The 23,625-nt window shown below is 36.9% G+C and overlaps 2 protein-coding genes across 3 annotated transcripts in view; one reads left to right on the forward strand and one right to left on the reverse strand.

Moving 5' to 3' along the window:
- Positions 1–23,094, forward strand: part of LOC6043327 (leucine-rich repeat-containing G-protein coupled receptor 4) — a 62,068-nt gene extending 38,974 nt beyond the window's left edge. The window contains exons 1-4 of one of the 2 annotated variants that reach the window (XM_038260139.1): positions 10,514–10,618; positions 19,521–21,327; positions 22,033–22,127; positions 22,188–23,094. In XM_038260139.1, coding sequence (XP_038116067.1) covers positions 10,536–10,618; positions 19,521–21,327; positions 22,033–22,127; positions 22,188–22,746 — 2,544 coding nt within the window. In that variant the 5' untranslated portion in view covers positions 10,514–10,535 and the 3' untranslated portion in view covers positions 22,747–23,094. Of the gene's footprint in view, positions 1–10,513; positions 10,619–19,520; positions 21,328–22,032; positions 22,128–22,187 lie in introns of those variants that run through there. The other variant, XM_038260140.1, reaches the window with a different exon arrangement.
- LOC6043322 lies at positions 9,818–19,197 on the reverse strand. Its single transcript, XM_038260141.1, is given in 8 exon segments — positions 9,818–9,964; positions 9,967–10,065; positions 10,130–10,447; positions 17,979–18,074; positions 18,223–18,286; positions 18,349–18,437; positions 18,504–18,721; positions 19,063–19,197. Coding segments are annotated over 8 exon segments (1,017 nt in total). The 5' UTR covers positions 19,164–19,197; the 3' UTR covers positions 9,818–9,932.
- Positions 23,095–23,625: the final 531 nt, after the last annotated feature.

Consider the following 23,625-nt stretch of genomic DNA (forward strand, 5'->3'; position numbering starts at 1 on the left):
CGTGTATCACACATTTGAATACGCGCACAAGTGTGGCAGAAGTGATCGTTTTGCGAAATGAACCTCCACCAATCTGAACCGTGGGCGGTCAGTTGTATTTAAGGCACCCCCCACCCCCTCTGGGTCGGTCAGCGGTGATTGAGAGGAAAATAAACATATTCCGCGGCTACTACCTGTGGGAGCACCTCATGACGAGATCGCCCACACCTCACACCCCAAAGTGGTTGCCATTCAGTAAGTCAGTCAGTTGTTATTGCACCCGCGGGTGATTCGAGATTTGAACCAGCAGATACCAACTCGGACTACTGCCTACCCTTTTGGAGTTTCGAAAAAAATGCGGTCTGTGTGAGCAAGAATGTTAATTTTTTGCTGAAATAGGGTATGTTGTGCTTTTTTGGAACTTAAATTTGTCTTTAATTCTCGATTTTCTACTAAGTCCAACGACACGTCATCCAACCCTACAATTGCCTCCCCAGTTGCGAAGTATTTGGTTCGAAACTGGTTCTCAAGCCCCTTTTTGGGAGACACGGTGGGTAATCGTCAGACTGTTCTGGTTCTGAGTCGCATGTGGGGGCTCAGATTGGCATCAACCGCGATGTCGTTTGCGTTGTGTGAAAATTTAGAAAACACAGCAGTAGGAAACCTTGGGCTCGAATTATTGGAATTTAATTTAGAACTTGTTTTTGAACGCAAACACGGTAATTGGTGCGGGTTTGAACAAATCTTTAAAGGTGACTAAGATACCGTAAATCTAGATAAAAACCGGATACTTGCACCGACAAAAATCTATTCTTGAAATCGTGAATTAAATTCACGAAAGTGAGAACCATGACGGAATATATTCACGTTTATAGTGCAAATGCACCATACTCATGAATAAATTCCTTCGTGGTTCTCACATTCGTGAACTTAATTCACGATTACGAGAATTGATTTTTTCTGTGTAGCTTGATAGTTCAAACTTCAAATGCAACGTTCAAAAACTGTTTTTTTTTTCTCAGATTCTTTCCCTAAATTTGGTCGCATAAGGCTTAAATTGCGAGATATGAGCAGTTCTCTGAGATTTCGGTCATTCGATTTTTTTTTGTATTTTTTAATCCGGCTGAATCTTTTTTGGTGCCTTCGGTATGCCTAAGGCTACCAACTCTTGCTGAGCAAAAATCCGTACGCTTTGCCGATATGACACCATGGTATAACAAAAACTGTCAATGAATTATTTAAATAAATTAAATTTAATAAATTTGAGAATTAAAAATATAAAACTGTGTCGTTTTTACAGCTAACAAATTCCACAAAATTCTATCAGAGTGCTTATGAATTCATAAAACCGTGATTTGAATCAAATCATTATGTTCTTCATTTTTTTTAAACGTTTAAAAGTTTACGAAATGTCAAGTTTGCATTACGAATAATATCGTTCTTAGTGTTTTCACGAACACTATTCCACAGTTTTATTTTTATTGAAAAGGTCCTATAACATGTGAAACACAACAGTTTATAGGACCTTTAAAAAAACTCTAGATTTGTTAATTCAAATGTTCAAATATTTTCACAAAATTTAGAAAGCCTTTGGAAAGGGATAAATATATTTAGTAAAGAATTTCTAAAAGAACAATTCTAGAGTTTTTTTAAAGGTCCTATCAACATATGAAAGACAATAGTTCAAAAACTCTAGAATTATTGATAATCAAGTTTGAATTGAGGAAACCCCGGAAAACTTTCCCTTTTTAAATCAAACTCACAGAAAAATAAAAATGTCTAGTTAACAAAAGCTTCGACCACATCAAATAAGCAATTCTATGATTAAAAAGTTGTTAAAATTCCTTACAAATCCGTATTATGCGTAAAATTCCCTACAAAAATTCCGGCCTGTCAAAAATCCGCGAAGAGGTTCGAAAATCCGTATGATAAGGAAAAAATCCGTATAGTTGGTAGCCGTAGGTATGCCCAAAAAAGCCATTTTGCATCATTAGTTTGTCCACATAATTTTCCATACAAATTAGGCAGCTGTCCATACAAAAATAATGTATGAAAATTCCAAACTCTTTTGAAAGAATTTTTTGATCGATTTGGTGTCTTCGGCAAATTTGTAGGTTTAGATACGGACTACACTGGAATAAAATGATACACGGTAAAAAAATGATGATTTTTTATTTAGGTTTTTGTTACTAAAACTTGATTTGCAAAAAAAACACTATTTTTATTTTTTTTCATTTTCTGATGTTTTAGAGGACATCAAATGCCAACTTTTCAGAAAAAAAATCTTTGCCCGATTTTTTAATCAATACTGATTTTTTTCAAAAAATCGAAATATTGGTCCAAGTCTCACCTAAACAACCCACCATTTTCTAACGTCAATATCTCAGCAACAATGATAAAATATGAAACATTCGTGATATTTTTCGATCTTTTCGAAAACAATATTTCAATATTTTAAATCAAGACTAACATTTCAAAAGGGCCAAACATTCAATAATACGCCCTTTCAAAATGTTAGTCTTGGTTTAAAAATTTTGAAAATATTTTTTTCGAAAAGATCGTAAAATTTTACGAATGTTTTATATTTTAACACTGTTGCTGAGATATTGACGTTAGAAAATGGTGGATTGTTTTGGTGAGACTTGGAAAACATAAATTTGAAAAAAGTTACCTATTACCTACCATACCTACAACTTTGCCGAAGACACCAAATCGATCAAAAAATTCCTTCAAAAGATACAGATTTTTGAATTTTCATACATCATTTTTGTATTGACAGCTGCCAAATTTGTATGGAAAATTATATGGACAAACTAATGATGCGAAATGGCTTCTTTGGGCATACCGAAGGCACCAAAAAAGATTCAGCCGGATTAAAAAATACAAAAATTAAAATAGAAGAAAAAAGACCGATTTCGTAAAAAAAATGCTCATAGAACTTTGGTGATTTCGACTTTTCAAATTGGCTAGCCAAAAAAAATATCTCAAAAGTATTCCTGGAAAGTCAGATTTTCAAAAATACCCTAATCGTGAACCACCCTAATGTTAAACCAAGCCGAAAGTTGCCCCTTCCCATTTGTAATTATTCGAAATTCCTCGTAAAATCCATTTTCAAAATGATTTTGCTATCTAAACCACTTGCAATGGGACTTGAAAATTCTGGTGTTTGCCTTTATGTTAAGGCGGGGCCAGACAATGTCGAATGACCTCAAAATTTGTCCGTCAGGTTGTTTGCCGGTTTGAAATGGGTCGTTGAAAGCAACGCGTCTGGTACAAACTATACTTTCACATAATTTCGCAGAATTTAGAAGGAAAACGTTCACCACTTTTGTTAGTCCGAGCCGGGGATTGAACTCCCGATCTACCGCTTACGACTTGGGACCTACATAGGGAAATGAAATGTTCTGGGAGAAATTTCAAACACTCAAAGTCATTCAAATTTAAGGTTGAAAAACTTGTAGTTTTTCTTTGGTGCTGGCATTTTTCTTGTACCGAACAAGCACAAACATAACAAAAACTATCAGATTATTAGCAACAACAGTTTTACGATACTTTTGATTGTTATAAGTCTCGTTTTTTTGCCAAAATGATTTTAAATTGATTCCGACCTTGTTCTTGCATGACCTTGTTGCTCGATTGGAACCCCGATTTGACAGTTCGATTGGAACCCTGAAAGTGACATTTCGCCTCTCCATATAGGCTCTCTACTTACGACGAGGAAGCGTTAGCTCCCAAATAACTTTCATCTGGAATGCATTTTGTGGCTACTGGCCAACCCATTTTAGAATCTTAAATTTGATCACATTTGATCATCTTGAGATTCCCAGAAAAAGCTCGCGATCCAATTAATTATCATTTTCCAGATATTTCTTAGCACCTGATACCATTTATTACGCAAATTAAATCATGCGTTTTTTGTCACTTATGTGATAACTTTTTACGCTAAAATATCATGAACCGTCGGCGCTCATCAACTAGCAAAAAAAAAACCATGCCAAATAAGACGTCAGGTCAGGGGAGGGTGTTATATTGCGCCTCGTAGACAGGAATCAATAAATCAACTCTGTGGCTTGAGCTTTTTTTGGGGCTCTTAAGCCACAGAAAACGAAAAAAACTAAATCGCTCGCTAAGATATCGTCTGAGCCTACCATGACTGGGTGCTTTCCAGCGAAATCCGCCAAACGCGGGTTGGCTTAAATGGCCGGGACAGATGGAATATCGCGAATGATTGATGGCTTTTCAGGTGTGTTTTTATATGGTAACGTATATGGTCTTTTGATGTCGTTTGTTGCCATTTGTCAGAGGTTGGGGCCGGCGTTTGATTTGACCGGGTCATTTGGAGAATTTCATAATTAGTTGCGTGAACAATGTTGGAGGTGGTTAATTTTGTATTCAATTTGTTTTAAGGCATAGTGAAAATGATTAACAGACCGTGAATAATACGTTTGCATACGATTTACAGTAGGGGAGAGTGGGGAGACTTGATCCCCGGGGACACTTGATCCCAAGCCTGTATCTCGTCAGCATGTGGGTAAAACAATTAGCTTTGTTCTAGAAAGTTGTGCGAAATTGACTAAAACTCATTGTAGAAAACAAAGAAAAAAATAAAAAATTACACATTTTTCTAAAAAGTGCTGCAAAAAACTTCCAAGAGATCTTTTTTCTTTGTTTTGATATGTATAGAAAACACTCAAAAATTATTCAAAAAAATATTTTTTATACATGAATTGTTTGATAAACATATCAACTCCAAAACCCTTACGCATTTGACGTTAAATTTATCGTCATACTATTTTTACAATCAATTGTTTAAAAAAGAGACTTGATCTGCAGTTTTTGTAAACGTGCTCACTTTTTGGTCATAAAAAGAAAATTTTAAGTTTTAAATATTTTACATGCTAAACTTGTTATATTTTGAACACAAACGTACAGGTTTAATGTGAAATTGCTGTATCTTATAGAAAATTAAAAGTTTGGATGAATTAGAAACATTTTGCTTAAGATTTTTCAAAATGTTGAAAGGGGATCAAATTACCCCAACATTTTGAAAATGCCGGTTTAAAATATTTTTTTAAAAGGCTTGGCATTATTCGAAGAGTTTATTTGATGAAATACCCTTATCAGCCAAACATAGTTGAATGTTTAAGCTTTCAATTCATGCAAAAAGATCATAGTTTTGTGAGAAATTGACAGAGTTATGTGTGATACAAAAAAAGGGGATCAAGTCTCCCCACTCTCCCCTAAATAATTCTTGCCAATTATCTCACAGCAATTGTCAGTGTTTGAATAAAAGTGCCAATTATTCACCGGAAGTTCGGGCAAAAAACCCTTCTCCAGTTTGTCCATAGAAACGCACTTAACGCTCGTTCACAAACTAGTCCAGTAATAAAACATCAATAGAACACCAAAGATAGCATTATTTGAACAAGTCGGAATAGTTCTACAATATGTATTACGGAAGAGACAAGATTTGCTCACAATCTTATCAGTTCCGTTCCAGCGAGTCAAAAGTGATGGGAAAAAAGGTAACGCCCGAAAGGTGCTTCACCAGAGTGAAAGAGATCATGTTACTCACCTCGGCCGTAGATTTCTTTTGAACTTGCGCACAGAACCGTGACCGTACATGAAAGAAACAAAAAACGTCAACAAAACGTAAGATGCCGTCATGGTTTTGTAATGGGTTTGACGTCGCTCTGAACGCGCGAACACATGTCGCCGGTATCATGTTCTTGCCTTTCAGGCTGGGCTCACGTTACGAATCGCTCGTTCGAAGCGTTTAGAGCCGTTTGGTTTTGAGCCGCGGGTAATCAAAACCAGTTGTCGGTTGAAAATGGTGTTTTTGAAGCTTGAATTTCGTGAAACAAATGAAAACACATTTTTGTTACTGTATTGCAGGTGCAAATGTTTGTTTTACGTCCTGAGCAATTCGCTCAGATTTCGGTCATACGATTTTTTGTGTTTTTGAATCCGACTGAAAAATTTTGGTGCCTTTCTTATGCCCAAAGAAGCCATTTTGCAACATTAGTTTGTCCATATAATTTCCCATCCAAATTTGGCAGCTTCAAAAATGTTATATAAAATTTCCAAATCTGTATCTTTTGAAGGAATTTTTTGATCGATTTGACAAAGTTGTTGGTATGGATAAGGACTACACTGAAAAAAATGATACACGGATACAAAATTTTGTGATTTTTATTTGAACTTTTTGTCACTTAATATTGATTTGCATAAAATAGCTCTATTTTTAATTTTGTTTAATTTTTTGATATGTTTTAAGGGACAACAAATGCCAACTTTTCAGAAATTTCCAGGTTGTGCAAAAAATCTTTGAACGAGTTATGAACTTTTTGAATCAATACAGATTTTATCAAAAAAACGAAATATTGATCGCAAAAAAGTTTCAACTTCATTTTTCAATGTAAAATCAAATACGCAAAGTACTTTAGTTGAATTTTGATAAAGGGCACCGTTTTCAAGTTAAAGCCATTTTTAGGTAACTTTTTTGAAAATAGTCGCAGTTTTTTATTTTTTTTGAACTGGTGCACAATTGAAAAAAATATGTTTGAAATGCTGAGAAAATTCTCTATATTCAAACATCTGTTTCTTTTGAAGAAATTTTTTGTTCGATTTGGTATCTTCCGCAGAGTTGTAGTTATGGATAAGGACTACACTAAAAAAAAGATGACACGGTAAAAAATTAGTGATTTTTAATTTCACTTATGCTGACACTAAAACTTGATTTGCAATTTGCCCATGTTTGTCTACCTTTGAAAATAATAAATTTGTAAAGCTGAGAAAATTCTCTATATTTTGCTTGAACTTTGTTGATACAACCCTTAGTTGCTGAGATATTGCCATGCTAAGGTTTAAAAGCAGAAAATTGATGTTTTCTAAGTCTCACCCAAACAATCCACCATTTTCTAATGTCGATATCTCAGCAACTAATGGTACCATTTTCAGTGTTAAAATATGAAACATTCGTGAAATTTTCCGATCTTTCCAAAAACAATATTTTCTTTTTTTAATCAAGACTTACTTTTCAAAAGGACGAAATATTGAATGTTTGGCGGTGAACTTTATCAAAATTTCACTTAAGTACTTTTTGATTACAAATTGGATTTTACATCGAAAAATGAAGTTGAAAAATTTTTGCGACCAATATTTCGAGTTTTTGAAAAAACAGAATTGATTCAAAAACCCATAACTCGGTCAAAGATTTTTTTGCACATTCTGGAAATTTCTAAAAATTTGGCATTCGATAACCCCTAAAACATAAAAATAAAATAAAAATAGTATATTTTTACAAATCAAGATAAGTGACAAAAAATTTAATTAAAAATCACAGAAAAAAATTTACCGTGTATTATTTTTTTTCAGTGTAGTCCTTATTCTTACCTAAAACTTTACCGAAGACAGCAAATCGATCAAAAAATTTCTTTAAATGATACAGATTTTTAAATTTTCATACATCATTTTTGTATGGACAACTGCCAAATTTGTATGAAAAATTATATGGACAAACAAATGATGCAAAATGGCTTCTTTGGGCATACTGAAGGCCCCAAAAAAGTTTCAGCCGGATTAAAAAATACAAAAATTAAAATAAAAAAAGATCTTTTTCATAGAGATTTGATCGATGACAGCAAAATATTATCTAGTAATGTTTGCCTTTTACGATTAAAGTTAGAGAAAGCATCTGAGCGAACCTTCAGAAAACAGTTTTTTTTTAACACAGCAATTGAGGGTTAGTTTTTGAGAAGAGTTGTATTCTGGCAAAGCTTGAAACAACAGTTGTTTTTAGTTGATTTGGGCTTAAGGATCATAAGATGCAGCCATTAAAATGTTAAACAAGATGCAATTTTAAAACCTGAATATATCGAAAATTCGTAGGCCACACAGCTAAAAAAGTAGTAATCCAGCTACGTGTAAAAGGCCTGGGTGTAAAAGAAATATTGCATTATTTTATGCAATTTTATGTAATTTTACACCCTGAAATATGTAGCTCATCAGTATGGGAAATCTACTGGACCGAAATGTCAAGCCCATATATGCGTTTATCTTATCAGCTTTTTATCGGTCTGGTGGCCGAGTGGGCTAAGGCGCCAGCCCTTACTGTTGGTGCTGGGTTTGAATCCCGTCGGTTGCAGCGTTTTTTTGTGTTTGCAAAAAATGTACATGCAGCGTGTAATATTAAGTGTATATTTTGACGAATCGGATTTTTTGCTGTGTAAATTTTAAGCATTTTACTTGGTATGTATTTAAAAGGGGAGTTGGAGGACTACACACACTGAAAAAAATCTCAGGAGAATTATTCTTTAAACAAGAAATATATTAATTTGAAATGTTTAATTTCCATGCAATTTTACCCACTAAATCTACTTCTGCCCTCAGATTGAGCTAGAGGTGGGCAAAAAATGAGCGAGCCGCTCAAAGAGCCGGTTCACTGAAAAGAGCGAACGAACCGTGGCTCAGAAAAAAAGAACCGCGGTTCTTTTTAAACTTCGGTCTTTTGAAAGAACCGTTTCAAGATGGCATGATTTATGTTATAAATATAATTTATTGAATTTCCAAAAAAAAGTATTAAATTTGTTTTTGAGAATTGAAAATGCAATTTCAAACATTTCAATGCTAATAAAAATTTATCTCAAAAATAACTTATTGTCTAAACAAAATGAAAAAAAATCATTGTACAACTGATTGTACACTAAAGTTTAACCAGAATACGAATTTGAGCATTTCAAATTGCATAATTTGTAAAATATTACCAAAAATCTACTGAATAGCTTAGAGATTAAAAAAAAAATAAACCCTTTTGTCCGATTAAGCTTTAGCGTTTATAGAATTTATCGATTAAATCAGAATGTAGAAAAGAGTTCACAGAATATTGTCTTCAAATAAAACATCAGCATTAGTTCAATTCTTGCAGAAATAAACGCAATTAAAAACAATTTTTCCAGCATCCTAGATTTAAGTTTGGATGCCATTCAATTACCCGAATGTTTAGGTTCGAGTAGAAATCTTGACAAAGAGACCACCAAGACCTATGGTTTCCAAGGGCGTCTTCTCGTTTTCAGTTTTAATTTGTTTTATCAAATAATTTATAAAATTTCAATGTTAAAAAACCTTTAAAATCACACGATTCATAAAAAAAACCTTTCTATCCAATTTTTGAAAAAGAGCGATTCTTTTTAATGAGCGAACGAAAATGAGCGGCTCCTCAAAAAGAGCGGTTTTGCCCACCTCTAGATTGAGCCAAAAGGTCATGTTTGGTAATAGTTTTGGATTCTATGGATATGATAATTTTACAATATCAATATTACTTTGAAACAGTAGAAAACAATTTCTGAATGCTGCGATTGATCGCAAGAGAGCAAAAGTAACATGTATTTCTTATAAAAGTGCCGACTATGTTGTATGTTTGCAAACCTGCATCTCATGTGGGAAACCTTGAAGCTCACGTGTTCGAACCTTTTAATCGCTCAGAGGCTTACCAACCAACCGTTTCACAAAATAACCACTGCGTTGCCTTTACTAACTCGTTTTTCCAAATTGGAAGAAAACTCGCCATCAGTGGACTTGGGCTTTAAAACCACCGCGTCGAAGATCACCCCGAAAAAGGGTTCAACAAAAGTAAAAGGAGTTACAAGCAACACCAGTGAACACGTGGAACCAGAAATGGCAATTCAAGTTGGGAAATGAAATTGGCACCAAACCGGCCCAAACACGCCATAACGCGAGACTTGTGTGAAAGGGCGGCAGCACAGGCGAGGAACTTTACGACCAGCTGTTCTTTTGGTTCTTCGATTTGATGGGTTTTAATTGTTTGTTTTAAAACTGGCTAATAAAATGCGTTTTATTTTTAGGAATAAATCGTTATCACATATTGTACAATTGTGTCTTTTTGAGCACGTTTCACTTGACTAATATATTGCACTTGGTTTCCCCCTTAAACATTACACTTGGAAATGTTGGGCAGTTCTTTGCCCTTGCACTTTTTCTGCCACAAGTTCCACCCGTTGAAACCGTACTGCATCTGGATCTTCTTCACGCATTCAATGTCGTCAGTGATGTTATCGTTGATGAAATCTAAAATAAAAAAAAAGTTATTTAAAATTCAGTAAACCACCTTAAACTCAAAGAAAGTACCCACCCTCGCACTTCATGTTGCACTTGCCACCCTTGCGGCCCTCCCGGCACCACTCCTTGCTGTTGATCTGGAAGATGCCGTAGCTGGCGCTCATGTTGGCCAGCTTTGTGACCTTGGTCGTGTTGAGGCCACTTTCGGCGTTCGCCAGGCAGATCCAGTGGCCGTAGAAGGTGCGCGAGATGCCATTCTTGCCCAGTTCCTTGGCCAGTTCGCACTTGGTGAAGACTTTGGCCGAGGTGCCGCTGAACAGGGTGTTGGCGGCAACGAGGACCACCAACAGCAGGGTGGCGAAGGTGCGGTTCAGGTTGGTTGTGGATGTCATTGTTTTTGTATTGTGGTTATCTGTTCGGTTAAGAAAATGGGGAATATTATTTTAATGACATTGTTTTATTGGAACCGATTATCTGATATGGATTTTTCTTTTTCTTTTTGCAGGTACACATTGGACCGAAATGAAGCGAAGAAATTCATATCTTGTGGGACATCGTCACAGTAATTCACATTAATGTGTAGATATTATTTTAACACGAGTCAAATTAAAGAGTTGTGTATGACTATGTGTTTCCAACTATTATGAAGTATATATATATATTTCAATTTTAACTGCACCATCTCTATGCTAAACTAAATCTACAAAGCTTAATTGAAATTGAACATTCCTAAAATAATAAAGTAGTCATTAAAAAAAAAGTTCAGCTAGGATTATAAAAAATAAAACAAAAACTTTCTGGAAAAAAACTATTCATAAACTTTAAGATATGTTTAAAGCTTAGCTTATAATTTTTGCTATTTTAAAAGAAGGCGAAGAAAAATTTAGCACCATCACAATTCAAACATTTAAACTTTAATTAGAATTATTAGAAATTTTCTTCGTTTTTTAAGATTCGATTTTTTAAATGAGAAGAAAATATCACAGAAAGTTTCACATTGACTGTAAAAGACAGAAATGTTGGTTCTGAAATATCGTCAATTGTTTTATTAAATTTTTAAATAAAATTTCAGTACCATTATCATTATCTGGGGGTGAGATTGGGTCATACATTTTTTTTGCATTTTTGATGGTAAACTAAGGATCGGATAGTGAAATTCCAAACCCTTACATCAAAATAATTATTCAGAAATAACTTGATGGATGAAAATTTGTTTACGCATTTCCTACATCAAAAGAAGCCATTTTTCATCACTAGTTTTTACATACAAATCTCCATACAATTTTGTAGGCTGGTATTATAAAATCAGCATGTGAATATTCGAATTCGTGTCTGCATCTGGAGAATATTTTAGAAAAGGTGAACAAATCATATAAAAATCTCGATTTATTTATTTCACTGTTTATTTTTTAATTCAAGTTACGATATGTTTAGGAAACTTAAAATGCTTTTAAGCTCTTATGTTTTTAAGCCAAAGGTGCAAAATCTGAAGCTTTGGCTAGATATACTTTTTTAATATAGAATTTTCAAAATTTATTTTAATATGGAAAATAAAATTTGAAATCGAAAATTACTTTATTTTTTATAGAGTTCATATTCTTTAAGCAATTTAAAAATATGTTTTAAAGAGAAAGCACCACTCAGCAATTCTCTACGAATTAAGCGAATTCCATGAACATTTTTTTGTTTTTAATGTGGTTGGAAATATTTAGATGGATGGATTTTTTGTTCATACAAGTCTCCGTACCATGGCAACTTTTCAAACAAAGCAATATGTAAATATTCAGTAATCAGTCGTAGGTTACATAGAAACAAAAAAGAAAAAATATTCACAAACTAAAAATAATTAACCCATGACCCATGATTGATTGATTCATTGTTATTTTACAAGAAATTTATTTCATAAAAAATGCTACTTCTGAGCTACATGAAAGTATGGAAACTTTTGCTAACTGAGAGATTATTTTTAGAAAAATACATGGCTTTTTAAACATGTTGCAAATTCACGCTAAAACATCATCAAAAATATTGTTTTGATTAATCTGGAATAATTAAATTTGCAAGCGGAAAGTGCTTTACATTTTTCATTTCCATATCTGAACAATTTTTTTTTTCAATCTTATATGAAATTTATTTAAAATTTTCACATTGAAAAACAGACAAATAATTGCTAAGACGCAGATAAACAGTTAAACCTCGCATAGTGCGCAGGCGTTTGTATCTTGTCGATATCTCAAACCCGACACAATATTTTTGCAGTCAATTTGTTCGTGTTGTTGCAATCCACAATTAGCTTCAAAAACATTGCAAAAATATTGTGCCGTTTTAGAGTAATCGAAGAAACACAAAGCCTAACGCATGTGCACTATGCGAGGTTTAACTGTAATGAAATAAAAACAAAATAAAACTGCAAAAATAAACTTTTCTGAATGGTTCAATATGCTTTCATTTTAAAACTTATGAGATCTCAGCAACGTTTGGTCCGATTTTGAATGTCAGAAAATGAAATCTTTGTAAATTTTCCCATGCCTCGATTTTTTTCAAGATTTCAAATCAAGCCTTACAGTTTGAAAGGGTCAAAAGTTGTGTTTTCAGTTGTTTTTTTTCAGTCCCATCATTAAAGTCTAAACAAGATAATTGTATAACAATCTCTCCGCTCTTAGAAAAAAAAATCCGTGTTGTTTTTCTTTAAATGGCATATTTTCAAATTGTAAAAATCAGTATTTTTCAATTTTTGTTTTTGCAAATACAGTCAATTTTCGTTTATAAATCCCAAGCTTCGATTATCCGAATTTTCGATTATACAAACTTTGATTTTCCGAAGGTTTGTATGGCACTTCGGATAATTGAATCATGTACAAAAATCGTATTTTTTATTTTCTTGCTTTTAACATGGAACTCAAATTCTGCGACCCAATTGCAGTGAAATTTGAATGTGTGATTGCCTATTAAACAACAGAATGCATTTTTTCAGTATTTCATCATCACCATTTTGGCCACCATCTTTGTTTTGAAAATTCTTAAAAGCACTTTATCGCAGTTTAGGGCTCATACTTGAACTCGGCAATAAAAAATAACATCTAAAAAAGAATTTTTAAATTTAGCAAAAAAAAACAAAAATTTATAACTCCGTTACCGTAAAACGGGGTAACATTGATAGCTTGGAAAGGTTGGATAGGTCTCAAAGTGTCAAAGTGTTTTCCATTAGGCGAAGGTAAAATAAGTTTGTAAATAATAAGTAATATGTGTTTTTGAAACATTATTCAAAAAAATCTCTAAATTTATATGCATTTTCAGTTGAACAAATTTTATCAAAATGTGAAAACTTTTGGTTCGTGCTTCGAATTCAGTTTAAAATGCAATAAAATTGTTTACCTGTGGCTGCATTACCCTCATTCTTCTTGATAAGTTTGTAATGTTCTAGAATTGAAAGTACAGTGAAAACTCTTTTTACGCGGTGGCGTTACGCTTTTTATTTCGTCAATTTCTCTAGAACCATACAATTTTTTCATATGGTCCAAAAAGCGTGCTGAACAAAACCTACAAACTACTTTTAAATGATTGCAAAAATGTTGCGTCGTTCCAGAGAAATCGACGGAATAAAAAGCGTAACGCCACCGCGTAAAAAGAGGTTTCACTGTATAACTTGTATACGATCGGCATATCAACTTCCAACAAAAAAGATCCCGGAAAATTTCCGTGGTTCACAAAAAAACAAGCCACATACGAGATATTAAACGATCACACACCAAAAGTGGCACGAAACAAAAACAAACATCCCCACTTAGCTACAGCAGCAGCTATCGAGTATGTGTACCAGAGGGGCACTAGTACAGGTATTAAATGCTAATTTTGGCGCGGTATTTGTACATCCTCACCAACACTCGCACCCGGTTTTGTTTGTTTCACTCCCGTATGATGTGGAGATTATCGTTTTCGTCGCGGTGTCACTTAGCCACCAACTATCCCGAATGAAGTGTAGTGGTGTGCTGTAACCTGATTTGAATATTAAACGCAGGTCAACACTCACCTGAGCAAATGGATTTCCCTTCGGCACTTTGGGTACGCAGTCTAGTTGAAAGTTCTGGAACAGCGGATTCGAACCTCGACTCGACTTCTTCGGAGATCACAGCTCTTGTGCGTTCAGTTCTTCGATCTACCCGGCTTCTTATTGCAGTCTCCAGGTGTTTATCGAATCCACAATGTTTGTACTTTATCGATCTGCAAATACGCTTTTCTCTCTGTCCGGCGAGTTGACCCGACGAGTGTTTGCCATCGACTTCGAGGGGCCCTAATTACAGCGGCCGCGTGGTGGACGACACGCGCTTGTACTATAGCTGCCGATCCGATCGAAAGTGAAGATGATAATGACTCTCGCAACCCACGGGCTGGGAGACCAGCTAAGCAAATGTTCTCTCCCTCTCATTCTCTCTCGAATACCTAGCGCCAATCGCTTCGTACTCTTTAGCAGTAATTTTCGTGAGAGAATGTTATAAAAAACAAAAGTTTACGCGTGAGCCTAGTAACCGCGAAAAGATCAACCGCGATCGTGGGTCCACAGAGAACTGATCGGCAAAAGAGAGAGAGGGGTAGGGAGAGAACGAGTTCGACTTCGATGGAGAATCCGGGGAATCCCCACGTGTCTGCTGCTACATTAATGGTCAGTGATTTGTGTGTGAATGTGTGTGGTTGTTTGTTGTTTTGGGGCTTGTCCCGTGGACCGGAACGAGATCGGCTTCGTGTCGTGTTTGCTCGCGGAAGATCGTTTCGGTGTTTTTAAAGAACGTGGGCAGTACAAATAGAGAACCCGTCTCAAGTGTGATGCAAAAACGTGTTATCGGAAACAGATGACGTGTTTGCGGCGGGGGTGTTGATAAAGTTGTAACGGGAACGGTGATTTGATTGCTTGGTAATGGAAATTTGCTGTTCGATGGAAGTTGGAAAATTCAAATGGAGTCACATGGTATATGCGGATTTTTGTCTAAAATCATCAATTTTTACTTGGTAGGTTAGCATAATCTCTTTAAACCTTGAGAAAAAGGCAGTGAATAAAAACAAAATCTGTGCTGCGATAAGGCTTTAAATTCCAAGAACTCACTGTAAACCATTTCAGATTTAGGAATTTAGGAATTATTTTTCACGGTACTTTTTATCTCGGTGCACCTTTGAATTTGGGTCGAGGTAGGAAGCCTAATATCCAAAATTTGAAGCAAAAAAATCAAAAAATGGTTTTATACTTTTAAATGTTTTACTTTCTAATTTAACACAAACGCAGGCAGCCCGATGAAAACATGCTGGAAAGTCTTGTGATTAGATTACGCCCCAAGAACTTTTCTTGTCATTACTAATAATTGCAGTATACCCAAAAATGGATTACAAAAATTAAAGCGGCCAGCCCTACTGCGTTGTGTTTACCGCAGAGAGGATTCTGAGAACGGATCACATTCCATAGAATCTACAGGAAAAGGAAGGATGCGTGGCTTTATCCTATTTCCCAGAATGCCATTCCCCAGAATGCCATTCCTCAGAAATACATTCCCCAGAAAGTCATTCCCCAGAATGACCCATTCCCCAGAAAAGTTTTATTTTATTAGGAATGTACTTTATTTCAAAAAGTGATCAGTTTTATCAGTATTTTTTTATTTGGCTCAAACTTTGTGGAGGCCCTTTTTATGACCAAAGAAGCTATTTTGTGTCATTGGTTAACCCATACAAGTCTCCATACAATTTTAACAGCTGTCCATACAAACTTGGTACGTAAATATTCAAACAGCTGTAACTTTTGAGTGAATTTTCTGATCAATTTGGAGTCTTCGGCAAAGTTGTAGGTATTGTTCAAGACTATTGAAAAAAAATGGTACACGGAAAAAATGTCGATTGTTTTAATTACATTTTTTCACAAAAACTTAATTTCCCAAAATACGTATTTTTTGATTTTCGAGATTTGTTGATATATATGTTTTAGGGGACAAAAATCCGCAACTTTTGAGTATGGTAAAAAAATCTGCCGTCAAATTATATTTTTTTGAAAAAAATAGTGATTTTTGAAAAAAAAAAACTAAATTTTACTCAAAAAAAATACCTCAATTTTTTATGTAAAATTGAATTTGCAATCGACTCTAAAAGTTATTTGATAAACGGCTCCGTTCAAGATATAGCCACCGAAAGTTTGATTTTAACGAAATATTAGCAGCTTTTTTTTTATTCTTCGATGTCTCTAAGACAATTTTATAGCAAATTTTCTAGACTTATAAAAAAAATTAGAAATCGTTACTCATGAGTCTTAGAGACATCGAAGATTGGACCTCTGGTTGCTGAGATACAGCTGCTTAAAGAAAAAGAAACACTAAAATTTAAGTTTTCCAAGTCTCACTCAAACAACCTACCATTTTCTAATGTCGATGTCTCAGTAGAGGAAAGTGGGGCAAGTGTAACAAGCTAAGGAAATGCTCGTTATAACCCATTAAAAACATTAAAAAATCTGTCGGATTTTTTAGAATCATCTTATTCCAGGTCTTGACTGAGACTTTGATAGAACAAGTTTTTTAAAAATTCTGTTTTTTAATGTCAAAAATTGATTTTAAAATTTTGGATTTTCCGTACGTTCTACTCAACTAGTGGGGCAAGACGAACAACCCGTTGGGGCAAGAGGAACAATGCATGAAAAACATGCTAATTTACTGACAATTGAACTATTATCAGTTAGATACATCAGATTAGGATGTATTTGAAACGTTTCTTTCATTCTTAGATGAAAAATTTTTTTACTAAAAATTTGACCATTTTTACGAAAAAAAAATATTACTTAGATGATAAATAGTAAATTTTCATGATATTATTATATCGTGTATGGACAATTTTTTAAACGATCGTTTATCAGTTTTTAAGAACTTTGATGTATTTTTTTCACAATAAAATATGTTGCTGCAATATTCGTATTTTTTTCCATACTAAAAAATCCATATGGTACACTTGCCCCACCTAAACAAGATTTTTTAAAAGCTCTCTACAAAAATAACCTAAACATAAATCACACTTTAGCCTTAAAACGAACCCTAAGCCTTATTTTGTACTTTCCAAATATTATAAGGAAACAAAGGTTTTGAAAAAAACTTTATTCAATCTTATGCCTCGTGGCGTTTACGTCGTTTTGGCGGTTATGTGGTAGTAGAATCAGCTAATTGCATTGCTAGCAACAATTCCTCATACTGGGAATAATCAAAATTGTAAAAATTACGGCCTTACGAGCGAATGTTCCTCTTGCCCCATATGGTCGTCTTGCCCCACCTTCCCCTAACTAATGGTCCGATTTCCATGAAACATGAACATGAAACATGCGTGAAATTTTCCGATCTTTTCGAAAACAATATTTTGAATTTTATTGAATCAAGACTAACATTTCAAAAGGGTGTAATATTGAATGTTTGGTCAGTTCAAAATGTTAGTCTTGATTCATTTCTCACGATTTGTTTGCAAAACTTTTGATACAAACTTGCTTGCTCACTTCTAATTTAGATATTTATGGACCTTTTCGATGAGCCAATGAGACGAGCACTTAACAAATAATTATACACAATTGAGTTTCTTTCAAAAGTTTCGTCAACAAGTGCCACTTAGCAAATACATTAAATGACTTCCGACGATCAAAACAAACTGTAAAGAGTTTGAATGATACGAGAACAAGACACTAACAACAGTTTGTTTTTCTGAGAGCACTTTGCAATTGACTTACTTGAATATTTACAATGTTTAATGAATTTGTTCACCTGAAGTTTCTCTTTTGATTTAGTTTTTTTTTTTCTATGGTTTTACCCCAACAACAATTCTTTATTCGTGTTAAAAAATATAATCACTCATCATTCCACCACTGCGTCATCAATTCCAACAACCGGAAATGTCCGGCAGTCGTTTGTTCTGCTTGCACTTGGTCGTCCAGCCCTTCCAGTACGAAAATCCGTGATCGCGGTAGATCTGCTTGGCACACTCGATATCATCGGTGATATCGTCCGTGAGGTAGTCTGCGAATGTATCAAAATCATAATTAATTAATTACGCGAAAGCAATCATCATAAAACTCGATGATGACTAATTGTGTTCAAATCTTCCATGGAATTATGAGTTCCCGAGAAGATCGCAAGATCTGCATAACCTCGATTCTTCACTCACCTTCACAATCTTTATTGCACTTCCCACCTTTTCTTCCCACGCGGCACCACTCCTTGCTGTTGATCTGCAATTTGAAACATCATTGTGCTGAACAGCAGGTTGGTTTTGAAGGTGACGTAGTCATACCTGAAAGATTCCGTAGCTGGCTGAGAGGTTGTCCAGCGAGGTCTTCTTCGAAGTGTCCGCCCCACTCTCAGCTTGTATCAGACAGATCCCTGCGGTGAAAAAGGTTTTGTGTTTTCCAAATTGTTAGCGTCGAATTATTCAACTTTAGCGCTTACAGTTGGAGATCAGCGTCCGCGATATCTGATTGCTATCCAGCAGCTTGGCCAGGGGACACTTCTGGAACACTTTGGCCTGAGTTGAGTCGAGCGTGATCAGCGCGATCAGAACGAGACTGATTAGCTTATTCGGGTAGGTCATCTTGAACGATACTCCTCCAATCAACTGGGTAGACTGCTGGACTTTCCACAATTCCAAACTGAAAAGTAAGAACAATCTATAACTATCGATCAGCTACGAGTCAGGAATCAAGGCGATCGGCACTTATCACCATCAATAAATAAATGGCTGACCCCGGCCTGACACTACGATTCGACGAATTGGCCATCAGTTTGCATAACCGAGTTGAGCTGAGAGATTGTGTCTTGGCAATTTGCAGCAATATTTGTATACTATAGAATGGAAACTACACGGAAATCACAGAGTTTATTTTGACTTGCTTTGAGATTAGAACAAATTGATTTTGAAAACGAATTCCGGTATAAAGATAGGTTTCTAAGTAATACTATGGCAATAGTGCTATGAAAAGTTCACTTTTAACTAATTAACTAGTCTTACCCCCGCAGTAAACTGCGTTGTAGATTTAACTGTCCGGGTTGGGTGCAATCACGAGACTGAGAGTGAGTGAGTTGTTCCTCATCGCAACAAAAAAAAAACATCGGCAAACAGCCGCGGGTTGAACTTGACCTGATCTCGGCATTCTCGGGAACGGGGCGAACAAAACAGAAGCCGCAGAGGTATACGGCGAGCCTAATCAATGCTTGAATGTGTAAAAGCTTGATTTGATGCGTTATACGAGAGGTGATCGAGGAATCCATTGAATTATACATTTTGGACTATTTTTCAATTGGTTGTATCCATAAGAATCACGTATCACACCTTCTGTTATGAAAATGATCGAACACATTATATCAATGTTTCCAAACACCACTATTCTTTAAAATTTAAACTGATTAATTAATCCCAGATAGTGTAAATTTCCTTCTAAATCCGTATTGCTTTCGTTCCCGTTTCAGATTCCACCTCATCCTGTGTCTAGTCGCATGTCACCTGCTCGCCACACTGGCCGTCGGCGCAGCCGAACTCACGACGGCCGGCATCGCCGGCGGCGGAAGTCCTGCCCCGGTATCGGTCAACACCCCGTTGCAGCAGCAGCAGCAGCCCACCGAGGATGCAGCACCCTTAGTCAGTAGCAGCAATAGTAGTAGTAGCATTAGCAGCAGCGTTAGCAGTAGTGCCGACACTAACCAAAGAATCCAAGCGGCCGCCCGGGACGCGTTCGGGGTGAGCTGGAGTGCGCTCAAGTACGTCAACAAAGGCGAGCTGGGCAAGAAGCGGTACGAGAAGAAGGCAAGTTCGGGCGCTTCTTCGGTGGTGGACCTGGGCGACTGGCAGTGCCCAAACGTTAGTCAGAGCAGCAATTTGGAGTGCGGTTGTGATATGCCCCACACGTTGCGATGTCGCGGCGATCTGCACGGGTTGGAGTTGATCGCGGAGGGGTTGAGGGCTTCGAGGTATGCGGTTTCGCTGCTGGACTGTACGCTGAAGAACGTTAGCGTGATTAGCGATGCGAACATCTTTGAGAATGTCTCGCTGCAGGGGTTGGTGATATCTTCGGGGGAGATAAAGCGAGTTCATAGGATGGCGTTTGCGGGGATCAAAGGGGGTTTGCAAGCGTTGGGTCTTCCGAATAACGCTCTGGTTGGTGTTCCAATGCAGTCGTTCGTAACTTTACCTGAACTGGATCGGTTGGATCTGTCCAACAACCGGATCAAGGCGATCCAGAATACGGATTTCATCTCATTGCCAAAGCTGTCCTACTTGGAGCTCAGTGAGAACCAGATATCCTATCTGGCTCCGAAGAGTTTTATCCCGTTGAAGAACCTGATCCACCTCAAGCTGAATGGGAATCGACTGGGCGAATCGCCAGAGAGCATGAAAGCCATCGAGTCTAGTCGGAGCTTGCGTGAGTTGGACCTCCGATCCAACACGATACGAGGTCCGTTAAAGAACACCACACTGCCAATGGTGAAAGGTCTGGAGATTCTCAACCTGGACAAGAACTCCATTACCAGCATCCAAAATGGCGCCCTCGAAGGACTTGCCTACCTGCAAATGCTCTCCCTCCGCCACAACCAAATCGATGTCCTACAAGATCACGCCTTCTCCGGACTAGCTTCGCTCCAAGTCCTCGACCTCGGCCACAACGGCATCGTTGCCATATCCGGATCATCTCTGAAACATCTCCCCCGTCTCATCGTCCTGGACCTCACCCACAACTTCCTGCGTGCCCTAACCTCCGACATCGTCTCCCCTCTGCCCTCCCTCAAGGAACTCCGCCTTGACGGCAACGACATCACCATAATAGCCCAAAATGCCCTCTTCAACGCCACCGAACTTCACAGCCTCTCGCTCGAGAACAACCCGCTGGCGTGTGACTGCTCCATGAAACCCTTTGCCGAGTGGCTGTCCACATCCCGGATCGCTTCTCAGGACGTCCTCGGAGCGGTCTGTGCCACTCCGCCACATCTTGAAGGCGCTTCCCTGCTGCAAATCACCACCGACAGTATGAACTGTAATGGTAGCGGCGGCAAGGATCGAACCGCGGAGAGTACCTTCCGGACGATTGAGGTGATGCTGAAGCTGAAGAACAATATGTCCTACGTGCGGGATATTAGTGGGGACGTGCAGCTGAAGGGGATCAACTTCACCGACGAGAGCGATGTGTTTCTGTACTGGCGCATGCAAACGGATGATTACTCGTGCCGGTTCGTGTACGTGTTCCACGATGATGACCCGGAGAATATACTGTACAATTCGGAGGTAAGAGGCTTTTTTTGTGTGAACATATTCCAGGAACTTTTTGTAGTCAATAAGAAACGGATATTTTTTGAACATTTTCTTAAATTTGTGTATAATGTTTTATGAATAAACAAAAGTGTAAATTCTAGTAAAAATATAGATTTTATGTAGTACAGTCTAGACTAGATCATCCGAAGCCTCGATTATCCTATGTTTCAATTATCTAAAGTTTGATTATCCGAAGCTTTCTTAAGGAGCTATTACACTAAGGCAAACAAACTCACACTTTTTGACAGTTTTCCAGTTTTTCTGCTAATTTTGTTTGCCTGGATTTGTTTGTACAAACGTCAGCCTGCATACATTTTGCCGATTTTGCCAAGATTGCGAGTATGGCAAACTGTCAAACATGAAAAAGTGCGAGTTTGTTTGTTTGTTTGCGATAGTGTAATGGCTCCTTTAGAATTTCGGATATTCGAAACAAAGCAACAAAACTTTTTTTTTCAAATTTTCTCACATTAAACATCTAATTCGAGTTCTGCTAGCTCAACTTAGTCAAATTTGAGTGGTTGATTGCCTATTACATTACCAAAAGCAACAAAAGAACAAAAAATATGTTTTTTTTTTAGATTTGATTTCCAAAATGATTTTTTCCGAGGACTTCGTCGGACTTTGTCAGAATTATAGCTAAGCATTTTAAAATATAAACCTATTTCCCTCTTCCATCAGGTTTCCTGTAATCAAATGCCGGAACTCGCAAACGCTACAGACTACGTTTTTGTTACCAAACTCATCGGAGCGTACGATTTGCAAAGTGAATTAAGGTACGCTCATGATAAAATTCAAGTCGTTCACAATCAAACTTACATCCTTTTTCCTTACAGTTACAAATTCTGCCTCATCATGAAGGAGGACATCTCCAAGGACGAATATCTGGGCGCTTGCCAGATAGCGATCCTCCCGGTACCCAACCAGAACCGCACCAAATCAAAGTCCATCAAAAAGGAGCTCTATTCGGGCTCGGGAAAGCCGGGAGAAACGGACATTTCGGATCTCAACCGAATTGCCGAAGCGGACCGTGCCGACGACGAAGGTGGCGCCGGTGAAGATCAGTCCGGGGCCGCGTATTACGACGAGATGTTGATGAGCCGAATGGCGGACGATCCGGACACGCCGTTCAACCGGATGCGGCTGGAGGAGGCCGCCGCGGCCAAGTTGCCCTCCGTGGGTGTAAGTCGGATGGTTCTGGAAGGACTCGGCGCCGTCATCATCATGACCAGCCTCATGGCGTTCATTTGGGGCTTTATTCGGCTGAAAAGTGGCCGCAGCAACATCCCCTCGATGAGCACCTGCTACACGGTGGACGAACGGAGGGGAACGGTTGGTCATGAGGCGGAAAGTAGGAGCAGATACTTTAAACTGCAAGCCACCACGAGTTTATGATGAAAGGTTAAATTGTTCATTAGAAATTTGCTTGCTAAATTAACATTCCTAACCAGAAGCACAGAGTACTGAGAACAATTACCTATTAATTTATTTGTTACATATAAACTGAGTCAATTGTACATTTGTATTGTAAATAAATTGAGAAGATGATAGAGATATTTATATTTTTAAACGCGGCATAATAAACACGCATACAGTATTAGCATTTAAGAAAGATCGATCTGTGAACACCATTTTTTACTAATTGTTACTTACCACAAAATATTTAACACTATAGATTTCAAGGGAAACTTTTTGTGCCATTTTTCGAAGCTGGTTTTTGTAAATAAATATTTTTGAAAAATAGCCAAGCGTTATATTTTAAATCTATCACATTCTACAGGTAAATCTTAGAGCGTATGTTATGTTGTCCCATAAATCTGGCCATGTAAGAATCCTAATTACTTCAGGGGAAAAAACGAGAAGGAATTCCCATGGCCAGATCCAGCTGAAATTTAGAATTTATCCTAGGTCAATCTTTGATTTCAGGAAGTACCCGTATATGAACCACCACTGAAATACAATGAGAGAAAAAAAATACGGTACTTCTATGAGGTTAATCGATTTTAATGTTAAAAAGTAAAATTTTAAGATGATGCCACGATTTTTACCATTCAATTTCTTTGGAAAATAGCCTAAGATATTGCAAGAAGCCTCACAAAAAATGCAGGATGATAATTCTCTCCTGGGTTATTCTCATTCAACTCACACAGCAATTGCCCTGGCTCCTCTTCGATTTGCGTGAAACATTGTCCTAAGGAGTAACTTTTGTCCCTGATCACGAATCCAAGGTCCATTTTTTGATATCTCGTGACGGAGGGGTGGTACGACCCCTTT

This window comes from Culex quinquefasciatus, chromosome 3, assembly GCF_015732765.1.
Source record: "Culex quinquefasciatus strain JHB chromosome 3, VPISU_Cqui_1.0_pri_paternal, whole genome shotgun sequence".
NCBI lineage: Eukaryota > Metazoa > Arthropoda > Insecta > Diptera > Culicidae > Culex > Culex quinquefasciatus.